The 20,142-nt window shown below is 40.6% G+C and overlaps 1 protein-coding gene across 1 annotated transcript in view; it reads right to left on the bottom strand.

Moving 5' to 3' along the window:
- DNAH10 (dynein axonemal heavy chain 10) overlaps positions 1–20,142 on the bottom strand; it is a 112,050-nt gene that overhangs the window by 6,389 nt on the left and 85,519 nt on the right. Inside the window, exons 59-72 of the mRNA XM_063454314.1 lie at positions 16,906–17,042; positions 15,715–15,932; positions 14,495–14,716; positions 13,443–13,590; positions 12,540–12,819; positions 11,177–11,406; positions 10,395–10,668; positions 8,967–9,071; positions 6,709–6,863; positions 5,604–5,758; positions 2,773–2,956; positions 2,486–2,686; positions 1,478–1,687; positions 647–742 (exon numbers count right to left, since the gene is read on the bottom strand). Of these exons, the coding sequence (XP_063310384.1) occupies positions 647–742; positions 1,478–1,687; positions 2,486–2,686; positions 2,773–2,956; positions 5,604–5,758; positions 6,709–6,863; positions 8,967–9,071; positions 10,395–10,668; positions 11,177–11,406; positions 12,540–12,819; positions 13,443–13,590; positions 14,495–14,716; positions 15,715–15,932; positions 16,906–17,042 (2,615 nt within the window). The remainder of the gene's footprint in view (positions 1–646; positions 743–1,477; positions 1,688–2,485; positions 2,687–2,772; positions 2,957–5,603; positions 5,759–6,708; positions 6,864–8,966; positions 9,072–10,394; positions 10,669–11,176; positions 11,407–12,539; positions 12,820–13,442; positions 13,591–14,494; positions 14,717–15,714; positions 15,933–16,905; positions 17,043–20,142) is intronic.

Raw genomic sequence — 20,142 nt, 5'->3', positions numbered from 1 at the left:
TCCTAGCAGGAAGCAAGTGATGTGAAAAAGCCCACATTACATTTGGAGTAGAGTGACTGAGTGAAACATGATAGTGAGATCTCTGTGAATCAGTTGCTAAAATGAGGCAATACTATCAAATGTGGATAATGGTTGCCTTACTTGTCCACACTTCCAGCATTGATTTGTGTGGGAGGGACACATGGGACATAGACCATGAGGAAATTCTCATGGTCTTTACCCCATGGTTAGTCTGTTTTATTTAACAGAGATTCAAATTATGTATATGGCCATAGCAGGAAAACCTATTCTAAAGCTTGCAAAATCTTAAGATCTAAATAGGCTGGCAACAATAGGCTGAAAGCATCAGTTGACCCTTCTTAACCTATCTATCCCTGTCCTCCATTGCTGATATAAACTTGTAATGCAACTGTGGAGTTGCACTCTGTCTCCCCTCCAGTGGGTGGCAGTGCTATGGGCCGCCGGAGACCTTCACTCAGTGTTAAACTGTCTGAAAATGGTTTAACACTAAACGTTGTGATTGCGTCCCTTTAAATTACATAATTATTTGAATTTTAATGATTTGAGCTTTCTAAACTTAAAACATAGAACTCCATGTTATCTTAGGGCAGTACAATAAATAAATATAGCACAACCCAAAGCTTACCTCTCCAATTAAATACTTAAGGCTTCCCCATGGTATCTTAGTATCATTTTGTTCAGAAGCTTTGGTCAAATATGTATTTAATATCTCCATGCAGACCTGTAAAAAAATAAAAAAGTAAAAAATATAATGTGATAAGAGTTGCATTGAATTTCGACCAGATCCTGGTTTACCCCAGTAATTAAACACAAAGGAGATAAAAACAACACTGGAACTGGGCAAGTCTTGCAAAGATGTCCACATTGGTGTATAAGCCAACAACTGTCAGGGAGTATACAGATGAGAACACAAATGGCTTTTGCCATGAATGCAAGATTCGTAGAACATAATGAAATGGTGTAGAGCCTATAGGGATAACCTGCAGTACTGCGTCAATTTGCTATCAAGCTAGCTAGCTAGAATCTCGGGACAATGTCCACTTAAGTTGTATGTATCCATTTATTGGCATAGATTCAGACAGAAGCATGTTATGACCAATTGTTGCTTTTTCAAGTCAGTACAACCATCACATCACTATTTCAATTATTACTACTGTTATTGTAAAATTATGTAGATGACTGGAAAAGTCATTTTTGGGGCAAATATTGTTTTTCGACTAATGCATGATTGGTATTGCATATATATATATATATATATATATATATATATATATATATATATATATATTGATGTCTTGAGACCATAGAACAGCATTAATGATATAGCAGAATTATAGTGTACAATATCACAGGCCTTTAAAACTCCAGTGGGATCCAGGGGCCCAAAATAACCTAAGCTGCTTATTTTTATGGTGTATTATGGAAGTGCCTTAAAGAAGCATGTGTTAAAACACACCTGAAAATCAGATTCATTAAAGTCATATGGCACATTCCAGCCAATCTTCCCAAACTTTCTCCGTTCCTGCACCACTGCGTGGAAAAACGCAAGCATATAGACCAGGGATTTGAATGCAGGGTGTGGGCAAGTATCCAGAGCTTCATGTGTGATCTTGAAGTAAGTCGCCCTCATGTTCAGCTTCAACCCATTAGGAGGTTCGGTAACAACCTGGAAACCAAAATGTTAAAATTAACTTTAAACTGGAAAATATGGAGTCTATAACCACTGCTGCAAACATAATATAAGACATCATGAAAAAACAATCAATACAGCAAAACCTGCCTATACATTGTGTTAACATTTTGAAAATGTTTCAGCTGTTTGTAAGATGCTTCTTTTTTTTTTTTTTTTTTAAAGTGTATTTAGGTTCTCTAGTAAAACTACCCTAACAAAGGTAGCCCATTAGCAAATCCTAAGTATTTGTATTATGTACGGTGCAAATTCAGGATTACAACACAAGACAGTCCAGTTCCGCACTGGATAAAACTGGGTTCAAAGGTAAAATGACCAGATTAGCAATGAATCTCAAAGTTGCAGGTCAGAAGGTCAGTGAGAGAGTGGGTTAAACTGCTGCCTAATACAGACAAAGCATATAATCTATTATAATACTGAAGGTCTAGATACATCCTGACCTGCGTGCAGGACTGATGAATACATTTTACCCCACCTGCTCTGGAACTCATTATGCAAGGGGACCTACTAAGTCATCTAAAGCACCTCTTGCTTTCTGTTTTCTACATTACTTATATAACAGTAAGTGAAAACCATTTGACAAAAATTATCACTTACATTCCCCTCACCCTATTCCACAGCCTATGTAACTTCTAAACCTGTATGCAATCTGTAATGCTATTAATTATCAGAAAGGAGAGCTGTACCCTTTCACTTTAGGGGCTGGAATCATTCCCCTTTGTTGAAGGACTGTTTGGCGTCACTGCACATGCCAATCTAGATGAATTAATATACCTTCAGAGATTTCTGTAGTATTCCAATAGGGAAGTCCTTGATGGGATCTGTAGTAAGCCACAAACGGAAGTCTGGATGAGGTTTCCTTATCATCTCTAAGGTTTTTTCCAAATCCTTCAACCACTTCACCAAGAGATGGCAGTTCTGTAACATGAGCCACTGCCCACGGGACACAGCGACGTCTAGGAGCTGGAGAGCCACCTAATTGATGGAAAGTGACATTGCAGTATTTATCTAGGCATAGTCATATCTAATTCCATACATGATTGTCTATGCAAGGAGCTTACCTTTTCCTGGCCTTGTCCCATGGCAAGAAACCTAAGTCTATTTCCACCAAACCCAGACCTTTCGGCTAGCTTCATCAGGTCTATGGCAGGGTCAGAGCCCGGACTCAGTATAAATACAATTGGTGAGGAAGGGACACTTTGTTCAAATATTGCTTCAAAACTTATTACTGGAGGCTGCACATACCTAGAGGAAACAATACAATGACCGTCTTTACTATGATTTGTGTGTTACATGAAACGTAAATGTCTAATTTTAGAGTTGTTACAAAAGAGATGGGATGTTACAATGGTCTGCTACAGACACTAATAGTGAAATGGCTATACGACTAATTTTATTTTACGAGACAAAATATAAATTCTTAATGAGGATCCAGCAAAGTTCAACATTTTGTGTGTATTGCAGCTTCTCCCAGGAGTGCGTTCTCCTTATTGTCTGGAAATGTTGGCTCTGAGATAAGCGTTCCAGTCAGCTAAATGAGATGATTTGATGACTAATGAGAATTTAATGACTCATCATGATAAAGTGAAATATAGATCAACAAAGAAATATAGATCAGCAATGTTACACTTAACTTTTGCATTCCCAGACATTACTGGCCAAATTCACAGTCCATATATATTTTACATAAAATGACATAAATTTGTCCTTTTGCACAATTTCTCATTTTACACTTCATAAGTCAAGAATACTGTGATATAACCATGGACGTAGGAACCCCCACAAATCTGGGGGGGATAGCATTTTTACTCGCCGGATATATTCTTATTCAGTAACCTGGGAGTTATTTATAACATTAGATTTTAAGTGTGTGTGTGTGTGAAATAATGTAATGTGAAGCACATCAGCATAGCTCCACAGCAATACAACTCACAGTAATGTGAGATGTGCAAGTACATCACAGATAACCTCAGCAATACAATGCACAGGAATGTACAGTGTGTAAGTATATATCAGCCAACCCACTGCTTTCCCATAGGAAAACATTGAGAGGCTATTGCGCACGCGTAGCAAAACACTGCGCAGCACCAAGTAGCATCTCCTCATAGAGATGCGTTGAATCAATGCATTTCTATGAGGAGTGCTCAGCGTGAATACCAGTGCTGCATGTTGTGCAACACTGGAGTAGGAAGCACCTCTAGTGGCCATCTGATAAGTGGCCACTAGAGGTATTCCTCGGCAGTCAAGTAAATACTGCCTTTTTTCTGAAAAACATTAAAAAGTCTGCAGAGACACCAGAACTACTATGTTTAGCTGTTGTGGTTCTGGTGACTATAGTGTCCCTTGAATATAGAGGGGAAAAATGAATCATCACAAATGTATGAAATAAAATGTCTATCATTTTTCTAAAAATTATAAAAAATAAATAAAAAAAACTATGCACACTCCTAGTTTGATTTTTAGCACAACTTCTGACACAAACATTTTGTACTTTGCAGATTACTTTTTATATATGTTTTTTATACATATACAGATTTTGTAATACTGCCCCTCACCCCCCTCCAACCAGCACAGAAATGAGCACAAATGTATGAAATAAAATGGCTGTACGCATAGTGAAGGATCGCATCAGGTCGGGACTCGGGAGGCAACATTTTGAGCATATTATTGTGGGAGGTTGAGCTCAAGAGGCAGCTGCCTTAGGCCCCCCAGGAGCAACTGGGCCCAGAGCAGCTGCCCCTTTTGCCCCGCGTTAAAGACAGCCGTGACTTAGAGTGACCACATTTTCTAACTGCCATTCAGGGACACTTACTTTCACAAGTGCATTCCATTCATATTACTAACCTCCCTACCCCTTCCATTCATATTACTGCTCCCCCTAACCCTTCCATTCATATTACTACCCCCCCCACCCCTTCCATTCATATTACTACCCTCCCCACCCCTTCCATTCATATTACTACCCTCCCCACCCCTTCCATTCATATTACTACCCCTCCAACCCTTCCATTCATATAACTAATCCCACCCCTTCTATTCAAACAGCTGCTTTTTTTCAGAGCCGGCTCTGCTCTCCCCCCTACACACTGTTGGCCCCCCTCCCTGCCATTTTACCTCACATAGCAGGTGAGGGGGACCTCTGGATGTCTGGCGTGGCAGGCGCAGTGTCAGACTGAGCTCTGGGTAGTCACGTGACACCGGGGGCTCCTACGCAGAGCAGGAGCCGCACACAGCCTGGGGGCGCTGGTCGAGGGTTCCCCCCCCTCAAAATCATTTTAAAAACAGCTCTCTAATTTAGCGGTCTAGGCAGCTGCCTAAGGCTTCGTGGCCGCCTAGACCACCTTAGGCCAGACTGTGTCAGGTCCTCGGTCAGTGACCAAGCACCCAACACAAGGAAGGGGGCCCGTCGGCTTGCTCAAAATGCCGCTGGGTGCAAGGCCCCTCCAGGTTGCCCAGCCTGGCCGGAGAGTGCCCTTGGCCGCTGGTCTGCAGCTCCGCAGTGTGCAGAGTTGCAGACTATGTGTCTCGCGAGATCTGGCCAATCAAAACCTTGCCGCAGGTTACCAAGGCAACGCTCTGACCGAGTCTCGCAAGATACCACCGGGGAACCCACACTGGACCACAAGGGAATGACAAAAGGTATTTAGTCCCCCCTCCCTCACACCATCACCCACCTCCCACACATTATTACCCCCCCTCCCTCTCACCATCACCTCCCTCACTCACACCAATACCCCCCCTCCCTCTCACCATCAACCCCCTTCCAGAAATATACTTATTGGTATCAGGAATATAGAACCAAACTTTTAAATGGCTGATGGAGTTTGACTCCTGACATGGATGTGTTCATGGTTTTCATAAATTTCAACAATGAGCTGAATGAAAAACTTACTTTACTCCCATAGTAACTGTGACATAGTCTGTGACTGCTCTGTAAACACGGTCCACTCGGAAGCAACGCAGAAGCAGCAGTTTTTGGAAGTTAGAAAGCTTGTTGTTGTAGCTTAGTGGGAATGGATACTGTTCCAGCGTGTCCAGGTCGTACCACTACATAAAATAAAATAAGGCTTAGTCACATTCCAGGCTCACTCCTTGTTTCAACCAGTTTCTATTATTATGATACATACTAGGCTAGCAAAGCACCATGGGAGTTGTAGTTCTGCAACATCTTAAGATTTAACTTTTGGGCACCCAGATAAATGCTGTATATCGATCCCTTACCAGTCAATATATTAACCAAAGCAACTCTCTAAACATATTAAGTGTCATTCATTATAAATTATTTTCTTTATTATTAATCCCACTATGATGTGGTGAAAATGTCTCCTCGGAGGCCTTTCTAGTGAGCTTTATACAACAATAGAAAGTAAATCATGATGCACATCGTTGTGTAAACAGATTCGAGAATCTTTGTTTAACAGTTATTAAACTTTTCAGTGCTATGATCTATCTACAAATATTAAACCATTATTATGACTAGGAGAGTTAGACAATGCTAAGCAGTGGTTGGATAAGTGTCATACGATGTTAAAGGGAGACTCCACTGCCCAAATACAAAAACATTGAAATCATAGTTTAGTAGATCTACCTCAAATGAAAACATGGATACAGTTAGTTATGCATGTTTCCATTGGGGGTATATCTAAATACAGCGTGCAAAGGTTGCAGATCTCTTGTCTGTTGCATTTGAAAGAACTCCCCTTCTAATGTCACCCAGACTTTCTGTGGCTGTCCAATCACAGACTTCCCCATGCAATGAGAAGTGTTTGCAAGGCAGATGCTCTGAGCAATTGCTGCCTCTTGAGTCCAGTGCAAATAAGCGAAACAAACCAGGAAGTAACAGGAGCGGTTGTCTGATTGGCAGCCAAACTATTGAAATCTGCACTTTTTGTAAAATGAAAAAGGACACACTCTTTACAAATAAATCAGTTCAGCAAGTTAAATTATTTGATGGGTCTGGAGTGTGTTTAAGTGTTTATATCATCTATATCCCTTACAGATTTCCAGCTTGTCTCCTGTCTCTCCACCTCATCAGGAAGAGACCCAAATAATGATGGAAACAGTTCAGAGAGCCGTATAATGTCTTCCCATCCTTGGTCTGAAAGCCAAGAACAAGGCTTCTTCCTTTTGCTTTTCTCCAGGGAAATGTTTCCTAGAAAAGACAATAACATATTTATGATATACAAAGTGTTCTTTAAAAATGTACAGATTCGATATATAGAATTAAGGCTATGCAGAAATGTAAACATACTATTTAACATATATTAAACTTTAACACCAGTAATCTGATGCAGTCCAGGTGTAGGGAAGAAGAGTGTTATTTTTCTGAAACTACCTGATCCTGCTCCGAACTCACTGTGCAAGGGAAGTAGGCATAAGCTTGAAAGCTTTTAGTCCATTTAAAAAAAAAAAAAAAAAAACAGTACCAACATACAACACATGCAGGTTTTAAAGTGCTATATGATGGTGCATGTTGTCTCCAAAGCACATAGAAAAAACAGCAATTGCTGATTGGTTTATAGCACATAGGCAGAGCAGTAATAGATACAGAGAAAGTAAGAGAGTAGTAATAGGCCTACTATTTAAAGGTACACTCCAGGCACCCAGACCACTTCTGCCCACTGGAGTGGACTGGGTGCCAACTCCCACTACCCTTAACCCTGCAACTATAAATATCATAAACTGCAATATTTACTTTGCAGGGTTAACTCCTCCTCTAGTGGCTGTCTACTAGACAGCCACTAGAGGGCACTTCCGTGATTATAGCACATTATGTGAGGACCTCCAGCGTCACTGAAATCCCCATAGGAAAGCATTGAAAGCATTTTTCAATGCTTTCCTATGGGGAGGTCTAATGCGCGTGCGCGGCATTGCCGTGCATGCGCATTAGGTCTCCCAGGCCGATGGGCGGGACATCGACGCATTAGGTCTCCCAGGCCGGTGAGTAGGACATCGGCGCTGGATACAGGTAAGTCACTGAAGGGGTTTTAACCCCTTCAGCAACTTGGGATGGGGGGGTGGGAGGGAGAGGGGATCTGCAGTGCCAGGAAAATGGTGTGTTTTCTTGGCACTGAGGAGTCCCTTTAAGGCTGTGCTGGACAACATCACAAGTCTATCTGAGACCGACTCGTTTAGTTTCCTTAGTCAATGGTTTTTATATAATTTCTTTCAAGATTTGAACTAATATGTTATAAATGAACTGAACGAACATACATCTGAAGGGATACAATACATCATGCAATCTATAAATTAACTATAATTGATGTTAAGCATTTTTTAACATTTAATAATTGGTTCAAATTATCTGCAACCATTTAAACACTGCAAAACTACACCCTTATCTGGACACCAAAAATATCTTAATTTGCAGATCAAAATATAGAAAACATAACTTTATTGAAAATAGTCAGCTGAATGGTAGACAGGTGTACCCGGACTAGTACTAGTATCTGATAACAAGTTACCATTGGGCTGTTTACGGTGTGTAGCCCTTTATCACATGCCACTGGAGAGAAGTAACACTGGCACTAATGTGAGCCAATAAGAACCAGGCATGGCTACCCATTATCACAGATGATGTCATGAATTAAAGGGAAACTCCAGTGCCAGAAAAACAATCCGTTTTCCTGGCACTGGAGGGTCCCTCTCCCTCCCACCCCTTCAGTCACTTACCTCAGGCAGCGACATGTCCCACGTCGCTGCCTGCTCCTCCCCCGCCGCTCCACCATCTTCCTCCGTTGGCCGGTGGGCGAGACTGATCCCGCCCACCGGCCGAGGAGTCCCAATGCGCATTGGCGCACCCCATAGGAAAGCATTGAAAATGAATTTCAATGCTTCCCTATGGGGGATAGAGCGACGCTGGAGGTCCTCACACAGCGTGAGGACGTCCAGCGACGCTCTAGCACAGATAATCTGTGCTAGGGACCAGGAAGTTCCCTCTAGTGGCTGTCTAGTAGAAAGCCACTAGGGGAGGACTTAACCCTGCAAGGTAATTATTGCAGTTTATAAAAAAAACTGCAATAATTACACTTGCAGGGTTAAGGGTAGTGGGAGTTGGCACCCAGACCACTCCAATGAGCAGAAGTCGTCTGGGTGCCTGGAGTGTCCCTTTAAAAAGGGATAAAGATGATAGAAGTATAGAGGGATAAAGATGATGTAATAAATAAATGATATAATACATTAAAAAAAGATAAAGAGCTACTGAAACTGAAGTCACTCTTATAAAATGCATGTCAATAATTGTAGCTCATAATACCTTTTAAGAAAAACTCCAGCTCCTCCTGAGGCACCCTGCCATCCGCTTGCTCAATCTTGATGGTCATATTGAAGGAAAACAGCAATTTATGTTTCTCAAATAAACCTACAGCGAAATGACATGTTTAAATACTGTGTACTAATGTATATAAAACAAATGATATACTATTTACAATTAATTTAACACACAATTAAACCAAGATTCAGCTACAATCATCCTCATGGCAGAGATTATACTGGGCCTGTCAGACTTTACAGGGGAGCAAGGACAGTAATCTTCCACATTGTGGTTGTGCATGCGTGTACATGCACTAGAACATGCAAAGATCATGCAACAAGGGAAGTGTATTAATGATCTAATGTGGAGAGAATCTGTCCCCATCAACCCAAAATAAAGTCCTTATGTGTAGAATTGCAGTATGAGAGATATTGGCAGACGCATGAGTCCCTATCAAAAATAATGCAGCCAAATCCGCAACAGTAAAGAAAATACGCGTGATTACAGTGACATTACAATAAAGCTGCTTTACGTCTTTAAAGCTTGGCTTACAGCTGCCTACCTTGTTAACAACATCTACATTCTTATAACCCTTTATGTGTAGATACTGACGTTAAGATATACCCTAATCCTATGTACCCCTAGCCATTCCTGGAAAAAGAGGAACCCAGGAACAGAAATACAAAGACACTTTACACTTATGAAAAAGCAGCGTCAAGACAACAGAAACACAGGCTGGTGCACTTCAACAGGCATATTCACTAAACTGAGAATCGTTGCAAATTCAAGGTAAATTTCAAATTTAAGACAAAGTAGCCAAAGTGCAAGCATAGCTACCATTGTGGCTATGTTGGCCTTACATTTGAAATGAACTTTGAATTCCCAGTAATTCTCACTTTAGTAGATCTATAAAGGTATTGACAAGCAGTATACAGGAGAGGCTCGCTGCCACTGACAGCAGTCTATAGCCAAGTAGAGACAACCCTGCTTGCCTTGCTTAGTAGAGGAGAGGGCTAAAATTAAAGAGGGCGTCTAATTAAATTAGGTAACTAGTAATCAAATAGTGGAAGAATTGCTACTAATGTCTAATGTTAGATAGATTAGCTAGACCGACGTGTGTGTATTTATGTACATGTAAGATCATAAAGCAGCAACTTATAACAGAGTATCCTTATAATGTACTCCGTATTTAAAAGGAATATATATATATATATAGTCTTGTCTAGCACTCCATCATTGTAGAGATTCAGAGCATCATACAGTACAACACAGCTGTGAGATGTTATAGTATTTCCACTATACAAATATCGTGAAGTGTTTTTCGAGGAAGAATAAAGTGAGATTTTTTTGGGGGCGTTTGGTTATTCTAAAACATTCTAGAAAACAGTTTACGTTACGTTTACTATTATAAGATTTAGCACAATTACCAACCTGTACATCCATAGTTATATATGTTGAAGGTCAAAGTATCCATGATGTTCTTCAATCTTTTGACTAAAATGCCATCCGGCATAGATTTTCGTAGGGAGAAATCAAACACAGCCAAAAATGATGACAGTGAATATTGATACATCGAGTTGACCAGCGCCATCTCCGATAGGACAAAGAAAAGGATAGCACCACGTTTGGCAGCAGGCCTGTATCCATCTCGTAACCTGTCAATATCTACCGCAGTTATCTCTGCTAGTTTCAGTTTTTCAGAAACCTGTATTATAATACAGTATTAGTTAATGAAATAACATTTTTGCCATTACCTATAGAGAATCTATGGGTGTTTCCAGTTAAATTATTATTGGTAGTATCTATTCTGTCGAGAGTTTTTCAATTGTATATGTTTTGGTAAAATGTGGTTAAATATGTTATCAGCATGTTGCTTTTCTTGTGTTCTTTCCAATCCCCTGCTATAAACTAGAGATTTATCAAACCCACTAGTAATGTTATAACTCTGCATTTATTGAATTGGCGGGACATTCCATACCTTTACTGCCCTTGTTTTGGAGAACTGCTTTCACTATTAATTGTGAAATCATGTTTTCTCAAGCGTCCGAGAAAGACCAGCCCGTTTTTTGTTTTTTAAGTAGTCCACAATGGAACAGTTAATACGGACTATCACCATATTTGTATACGTCTGTGTCCTTATCCAAGTAACTAATTAATAGTTTCCACACTTTTTTGTCTAGATGTAGCATTGCATTGTAGAACAGAAGCATTACCTCTATAGCCTTTGATTTTGTTTCTTCCAGGGTTTGAACCAGTTCTACGTTATCCAGCATGTTACCAGTGGACGTTGCAAGTTCTCGCAGCAAAGAATCCTCTAAGTCCTTTAGCAACTTTTTGTTTTCACTGGTTTCTTGAATGAGATTTTCCCTCTGCTCCTCTAGCTCTCTTTTTTCAATCCCAACAATTACACTCAGCAACTGATCTTCTAAACCTTTCAGAGTAACTGCACATCAAAATGATATGTGTGGTAAGCAAGTGGCAGTATAAAAATGATTTATCAAATATTACAAGCTACTAAATGTCCATGTAGTATATTAATCTTCCAAAATTACCTTCTTTAGCAGTCCTATTTTGGACCCAAACACCCATTTCCATTCACGTGTCCCTCTTTTTCTAGAATGGCATTATATGTCAATAGAACTCGCAGTAATGTGCCTTTAAACTGCGGTAAATATGTCTGATGTTATCCGCATTCATCATATACTTTGATCTTACTCTAAATGATTCAACTATACTTACAATCACAATTGACTTTGACCATCTGTAGGCTTAAGACAGTGTCCCACTTTGGTCAGATGTTGGGATGTAAGCTTAATGCACACACCATGGTTCATATACAACTCTAGAAAACCTGCATAAGGTCAGTGAAGATTAGTGCCAATTGTGTAGGACGCCTGGGTGGGGAGGAACAGACCCTTCCCCAGTTACCTTTGTGTGGGGGTCAGCAAGATAGGTCCCACCCAGTACTTACGGTCTAGCTGCTGAAACTGTATGATTTGTTGTATAAATAGAAATTAATATGATTTATACTGAAGTGTGATTTCTGCAATAGCAAAATGCCAACGGAGAGTTTTAACACAGAACCAGGGGATAGTCCCAGGGGCTTGCTGGCACCATAAACACTACAATGGGCAGTAGTTGTTATGGTGCACAAAGTTCCCATTTAAAATAAGAACGAATAAACTAGGTAATGAACTGAATATGATCAATAGTACTCAATATGTCTGCTTAAAAACAATCCCAAATCATGGGCAGGGTGCAAGTGTTGATGTACTAATACAGAGCTGATATTTTGGATCAAACCTTTTTCTAATTCACAGAGAAGTTCATCCATAATACCACAATGAACAATTTGGTTGTTGTGTTACAAAACAAGAGTAATTTAAAGAGAGAAAGATGGGGGAAGGAGAAGGGGAAGGGGAAATAAAAGAGGGGGGGGAGAGAAGGAAGGAGGGGAGGAAGAAAATAATGAGAGAAGGAGGGAAGGAAGGAAGGAGAAAAAGAGGAAAGGAAGGCAGGAAAGAAGGGAGGAAGAAAGGAGAGAAAGAAAGAAACAAAGAGTGGATCTGTTCTCACCTGTATAATTGATGACCATGGCTTTACCAAACACTGAAGGAGAATACTTGGGGTTAGATAACTTGGTGTTTAAATACAGTTTGAAGTTTGGATCATAATCCACTTCTTTGTCTCCAAGAATAATAAATTGTCGGCCTTGGGCACCCTTTATATTCTTCTCCAATACATTATCAATGACTGGATCAATATACTCATCTACATCTTGAAAAAGGAATGGGAGGCCATACTTTATAGCCATTTCTAATTGCTTTAGAAAGTCTGGATCATTAAACGAAGAGATCTGAAACATACCAAAGAGTATAGAAATGTCAAACAAAAGGGAACAAACTGAATAGAACTAGAATAATGCCTTATATTTGTAAGTTAAAACTTATCATTCATGGTGATTACAACTCTAGTATTGTTCAATAGTGATGTCCCGAACAGTTCGCCGGGAACCGTTCGCCGGCAAACATAGTATGTTCGCGGTCGCGAACACGCGCGATGTTCGGTCCGCCCCCTATTCGTCATCATTGAGTGAACTTTGACCCTGTACCTCACAGTCAGCAGACACATTCCAGCCAATCAGCAGCAGACCCTCCCTCCCAGACCCTCCCACCTCCATGATGAATAGGGGGCGGACCGAACATTGCGCGTGTTCGACCGGCGAATGGTTCCCGGCGAACTGTTCGGGACATCACTATTGTTCAAACCTCAGTGTGTTGCACGTTCAATTCCTATCATAGTCAACTCAACCTGCCAACTCAAGTAATATATATTAGATGGTACACTTAGAACTCCCCTCTAACAATTACCATATTGGTATTAGAACTCAAAATAAACCAGTTAACTATACAATAATTAGTACTATACATTGGTCTGCATACCAGATAACATAAGGAAAGGCAGAGACGATGCACCTACCTTTAGATTATTTCTTTCCTCCTTCCTCTTGATCCAGTTTAATGCTTGCTGCTGTGGGTCTATACACAGGGGGAAACGACTGGCTCGAGTGGTTAATATTCCATTCTGTATTGAGAGTTCATCAGGGGGCAGACCTTCAGAACCCCACCTGCACAAGTGACACATGTGTTAGGCACAGCTGCACTGTATGACACTGACACAAATCAGACATGCAGAGCAAACACTGACCTCATATTAATGCGATTAATACATTTGTTTTGCTTTGCATATTTTTTATTTGTGACACAGCTTTGAGTTTTGCTTTCATACAGTTTATTGACTACTTTTCTAATACAAAAACACTTGTAACCACCAGTAGTAAAATTGTCACAGTTGGCATATGTTTTGGACATACTCTCAGGAACAGAAACCTAAACAATATATTCATGGACAACTCGCTCAGATTCTCGCTCAGATTCTAACTGCAGGAACTTAATAGGGACTGGGACTATGTCTTCTAACTGTGAAATTGAGAGTAACATTATTATAGTTAATGTTATTACTGAACATGACACCTGGAAGAAATGCATAGTAAAATTAATGATTCTTGTATACTTCTTATTGATTTTAAACGGGCACAGTGATTTTGTAAAGTCTTGAAGTGTAAGCAGGTCTGACTGAGGATTTACAGAAGCAATAATTCTTTCTTTAGAGTCCAAATGTGTGATGTGAAACAGATGACAGTGCTCTCCTCTTTTCACTTTTAAGATGCTGACAACATTTCCAAGCCAAAATGGCTTTCCAGTAAATAGTTCATTTTTTGTTGATTATTATTTTTAATCTCATAACATATGTCTCAAATCATGCAATACTGTCTCAGTTTGGGACCCCCAGTTTATACTCTGGCTTTGCGTTTCACTGAGATACCAAAACAAACGAATGTAGAATGGGTCGTTCTAACCACGCCATAGAATCTGTTTACACTTTAAAGTGTTTGGTGCATTTGAGTTTCGTCTAAGGCAAACTGCCATTTTGCCATCACTGTGGCTTTAAGAATAGCATTGTCTATTTACCTGCTTATTTCAACTTCATCAGTAAGGAGGCTTTCCACTCTAAATGGTTGGCTGAGAGGAATTTCCCGATCTTGTACGTCCTGCTGCCATGCGGTATATACCATTTCCTTCCGGAACTCCCAGTTAAAAGCACCTTCGTAGCTCAGAAATGCTGAACATAGTAAACAGTCCCCAAGCAACTTTACTCTCCTCACTTTTAATTCTTCTAAATCATTTGTCCATCTGCAAAAAAGTATGAAATACATCTTATGACCGGGCATCTACAGAAATCATTAATTGGATAAAAAAAAAATTCAAAGTGTATTAATTAAACAAAGACAACAAATGCATCTCTTATCTATGGTTATCTTTATATTTACGTACTTTTCTAGTTTCTTTTTGAACCAACATAGTTCACACTCTGACTTAGTGTATCTTTGGGACACCAAACCAAACTTGTAGAATGGGTCAATGCACATTACAAGCATGACAGTATTTGCCAGCAGTTGAGAGTGTATGGTGCATGTGACTTTCATCTAAGCAGAATACTTCACTTTATGTGTAAAGTTAAATTCACAATATGTTTAATAAATCATTCCGAATTATCATTTAGAGAGAGAGAGGCTTAGAGAATGTCACTTATCCAAAATTACACTATTGAATAAAATAAAAATAAAAAATTTGGTGAGACCAAACATGATAAAACACTACTAAAGAATTACTGTTTTGCTTCACCTGCATATCTCAAATTGGCAATGAGCACAGACAGGCATTGTGTTTCAGACTCCATACTGCTTTTCGGCAGATACCCTTAGCAATGGACACTGCTTTAAACACAGCTTATTTTATTTTATTTTTTTAAACGAAAGCATGGCTGGTTTTCTGGTCAGTGATCCTCTTAGAATAGATCATAGCCCATGCTTTGTGTAAAAAAAAAAAAAAAAAAAAAAAAAAGCTGTGTTTAAAACTTTGTCCACTGCTAACGGTATCTGCAGACATGCAGTATGATATCTAAAACACAATGCATGTCTGTGCTCATATGCACGTCACACTAGGAACTTTGGGATAGGTGCGGAAACACGATTTCTCAAGTTTCTCAATCTGGGAGGTGAGGTTTCCCCTTTAAGATAACACACAATAACAACAACAAAAAAGAGATGGTAATGTCAAAGACAAAACTTTGATGAGTGCCTAAAATAACAGTTTCTCTATTGTTCATTTCATGTGTTGGTCAAACTTGCCTTATGTTCTCAGATCCCAATCCAGAAATGAGTTTGTCAGCCGCAATCAGTCTACGCTCCATTATTTCTGCCTCCTCTTGCAGTTTTTGCTTTTCAGTGATAGCAGCCTCATATTTCTTTCCCAGTGCTTTCAGCTCACTCTGAATAACGGCTAGCTCTGCCTGGATCTTCTCCAGGTCACGCTTGCTTATGTAATAGTTACGCTCTAGTTTCGCTACCTGTGTTAAGAGCAGAAACGATGCAGAGTGTATTCATCAATCAATTCTGTACTTGTGTAAAAAAAACCAAAAAACTCTTTGTATACTCTTACTCGCTATCATTTCTAAACATCATTAATAAATGCTATAAAAAACTTCCATGATTAATCTTTATTAAGGGATGAAACCTGAAAAAATCCACTGCTATGGTATTAATCTTGCAAGTCGATCTGCAAATGGATAGCACAGCCTTGGCATTCTCACCATCCAGCACTTCACCATTTACGTGAAATTATAGCAGTCACAGGCACTATGAAGAATTTACAATGGTGATAAAAAGTGGGGATTAGAAATGTTCGGCATAATAGAAGAGAATAGCTGGAGAATGATTCCAATTGACCTTGTCTAGTTTCCACATTTGACTGTACAATGAATAATCCATCTTAAACTTAGTGCACAGCATACAAAGATATCAGTGTTGTGGAAACACCCCCTCCAGCTAAAACTAGTAATAATACATATATCGAATATATACACCAAAGATATCCGATCAGTCCTCGAGATGATTGGTAGACTGCAAAGTGCATTGTGATTTCCCCTTATACCAAGGGTCCTCAAACTCCGGCCCCCCAGATGTTGCTGAACTACAACTCCCATGATTCTCTGGCTATCTATGTAATTCAAAGAATCATGGGAATTGTAGTTCAGCAACATCTGGGGGGCCGGAGTTTGAGGACCCCTGCCTTATACCATGATGGTCAGCTGCATACGAATGTTGATACGTAGAAAGGTTTACATAATAAGGTACATAATAAGGTAAACAAATGTTCCACAGTCTTCAAAGCATTTAGACACATTTGTACCTGGATCTTAATACACCGTTTTACAGCATAGTTTTGTTGCGATTTAGCAAACAAAGAAAAAGAAAATCCACATAAAGTTCCAAGAGAAATGGAAACATATTATTATAAAGCTGTGATTTCTGTCCACTGACCTTTTCCCTTTTCGGCTTGATCTCTTTGGCCACATCACAATAACCCATAACAGCTTCCACAAATTTCAACATTCCTGAGCCCGCCTTACTGATGTTCTCCATTTCCTCAACGGTTACGTTCTGATTTTTCAGGAAACCTATTGAGCAAAAGTTGATAAACACATACATTGTGCACCATATTACTAGATTAGCAGATAGAAGTATATTTAAACGTGTAGAATTCAAATAACAAAATACAAACTACATGACTACTGTGATTGGCATGCGAGGCCCGATCACATGACTGTGCAAGTAATGCTACAGTCACTTTATTTGTATAGAGTTTTGTATATACGTAATGTTGGTTGCTTTGCATATGTGCTTTCTTTTTAATAATAAAAATTGACCTACGCACTTGACATTCCATTTTTGTTGTGGATCTTTTTGTTTACTGGTGATTTTCTTAAAACATTCTTTATTTAAAGATTTTAACAAGGTGACAGTATACACAACAGTGCAGTATACACAAGAGATATAGTGGAAAATGCATACAAGTCATTCAGATGGTGTAAAATACAGCACTTTGTAAGGAATGGGCTCCACACCTTTCTCATACTGTTTACTGATGAGTAAAATGTAATTGTCTGCTAAAAAGTAGGAGGCAGACAAAGAAATTGCATAGAACTTGGAGATAAAATGCAAAAAGCAGAGAGTGAGTAATGTGATAAAAGAATATTGCAATTGGGGAGGCAAAAATAACCACAATAAAGTAAAACATGGTATGGAAAACAAGGGAAAGAGGAAGAAATAAACCAAGTGCAGAAGAAGAGGGGAAAGTGAGGAACACAGAGGAATAATTGAAATAATTAGTAAGATAAAAAGAAGGGATTTGGTGCCCTCAACCCCCCAGGAAAGAAAAGATACATGAGACAGAAATGATCAGTTGGATAGGATAGGGTCAAAAAAATTAAGCGTCCCAAATCTTGTGACTTTGAGAGGTGAAAAAAACGTTGATGTTATTTATGAAATCATATACAGCTTCATGAGTTATAAGGCAAATAACCTCCCCTATTCTTCCTATCTGGCAACCTTGAGAAGATTAAATAACAATGGTATCTGATATTTTAATGATATTTCCTACATCATCTTTGTTTATGCTTCAGGAATTGTCTTTAACATGACTCTATTCTCTCTCTCTCTCTCTATATATATATATATATATATAAGGTGGCAATGTCATTGATAAACTATTCTATGCGCAGAAAGAGATTTCCCCCAGATTCGTCAACCTGACCAAGCAGAATTACCCTTGCAGGACTTTTTCTTAGCACAACCTCCAAAATTAAACATAGGGGGGCGGGGCCGGGCCGCCGAGCTGAGCGGCAGCCATCCATGCCAGCTCCGGCTCAATGCCTCCACAAACCCTAAAAAACTGACCCAAGTCCCCACCAAAAGCCGAGGCACAAGAGGCCATCTGATGGGGAAATACCCAGGGGCATGGTGGTGTGCCATACGCCAAACCAGCAGCATACGTGGAGCAAGACGGCCTCATGAGGCCCAAACAACCGCGTGGTGAGCGGTGACAGCGGGAGAGACTGGGATACCGGCCCAGCCCCGCTCCCCCCCGCCAGGTCGGCGGGGGTGATTCCGGCCCACGAGTCAGACTTCCAGAGGCTGGAGAAGGAGATTTACGCGGCACAAGACCCCTTCCCACACAGGGACAAGTTGGCCAACGCACATGCCGCAGGAGGCCGCGCTGAGACACCATGGCCCCCCGGGATGAAGGACCCCGCGGATGGACCCCGCAGGGCAGCAAACTGGTAGGCGGGGAGCCGGCCCTGACCCCTGGATTAGGCCGTGGATCCGGGGGAAATAGCCCCCAGCTCTGTGAGCCCTGTGGAGCCGGGGTATGCGGGCCCCCCGGCGGACCGGTGGCCGGGGAGGCGCACACCAGCACCATGTATGAGACCGGAGCAGGGCGAGGCGCAACGGGGCTGGAGCCCAAATGAGGTTCTGCAGGAGCTGGGGAGGTGCAGGGGGCAGGTGATCCGCGGACTTTCAGGGGTGGAGACTGCTGGAGAGCAATAGTCCCCGAGTGCCCACGGTGCAGTGGAGCCTCTCGCTGACAGAAGCACGCCTTGGGGGGAACTGAGGGGGGTTTGCCACGATGGGGGAGCCGGGTGGACTCGGTTGTGGACTACCTGCCCACCGTCTATACACTAAGCCTGTAAAACAGATTTGCCAGAGGGAAGCCTAAACGAATGCCACCCGGGCAACGGACAAAGCCAACACGGACAGCTCTCATATACCGGGCGATACAACGCCACCTCCAGCGAAGTGACTCACCCTCCTTTTACCGTTTACTTTTATCTTTTTTCCTCCATCTTTTTTGTGTTTTTTGCCCCCAGAGAACGTGGGACCAGTTATGCTTGTTATTTTAAGCCAGAAAACAACGGTTACACAGCCGTCCAATAATATACATGTTGAGTACATATAACTGCTGAAGTTCATACCAGATCCAAACTACTAAAGCCATCTCACTGTACTATCGCAGCTTATACCCTAATGCATATGCTCCTGCGAGGGCAACTACTTGCTCTACCATAAATCAGTTTGATGTATGTGTTCTGACCTAGTAGCAGGAAAATGACGATATGTTTTTAATTACTACCATAAGCTTTTCATGTTTAAATATCCGCAATTTAGAATTATAACAGACTAGACAATAACAATGCATATAGCATAATGTGCCTGTTAATATACTCTTTTTGGTTATAAATAGGCGAGGTAGATCAATGAGCATCAGACCAGGAAGCAAGGACTTAACGCTATGTTTTTTATTCACTACCAAATGCAATTCCGGTTATGTGTACATACTCCTAGTTGAAATTGAGCAGGGTAGCGCAGATCAACAAGCATCTGTCCTTAGTTTTTCAGGATTTAATACTGCCTACTTAACTGCCTAATTACTGCATTGTATGTTACCATGCCTAAGCAATCACACAAATCAACTAACACAAGGCACCTGCACAAACCAGCTACCATAAAGCACTTACACAAACCAGCCAACTCAAAGCAACTACACAGACCAGCTAACTCAAAACACCTGCACAAACCAGCTAACACACGGTAACTATCCAAACAGCTAACACAAAGCAACTACACAACCAGCTAACACAAAGCAACTACACAACCAGCTAACACAAAGCACTTACACAAACCAACTAACACAAAACACTTGTACAAACCAGCACACTC

This window comes from Pelobates fuscus, chromosome 5 (assembly GCF_036172605.1).
Source record: "Pelobates fuscus isolate aPelFus1 chromosome 5, aPelFus1.pri, whole genome shotgun sequence".
Classification (NCBI taxonomy): Eukaryota; Metazoa; Chordata; class Amphibia; order Anura; family Pelobatidae; genus Pelobates; species Pelobates fuscus.
Note: the sequence above shows the minus strand (reverse complement) of the source record. Positions and strands in the feature narration are given on the sequence as shown.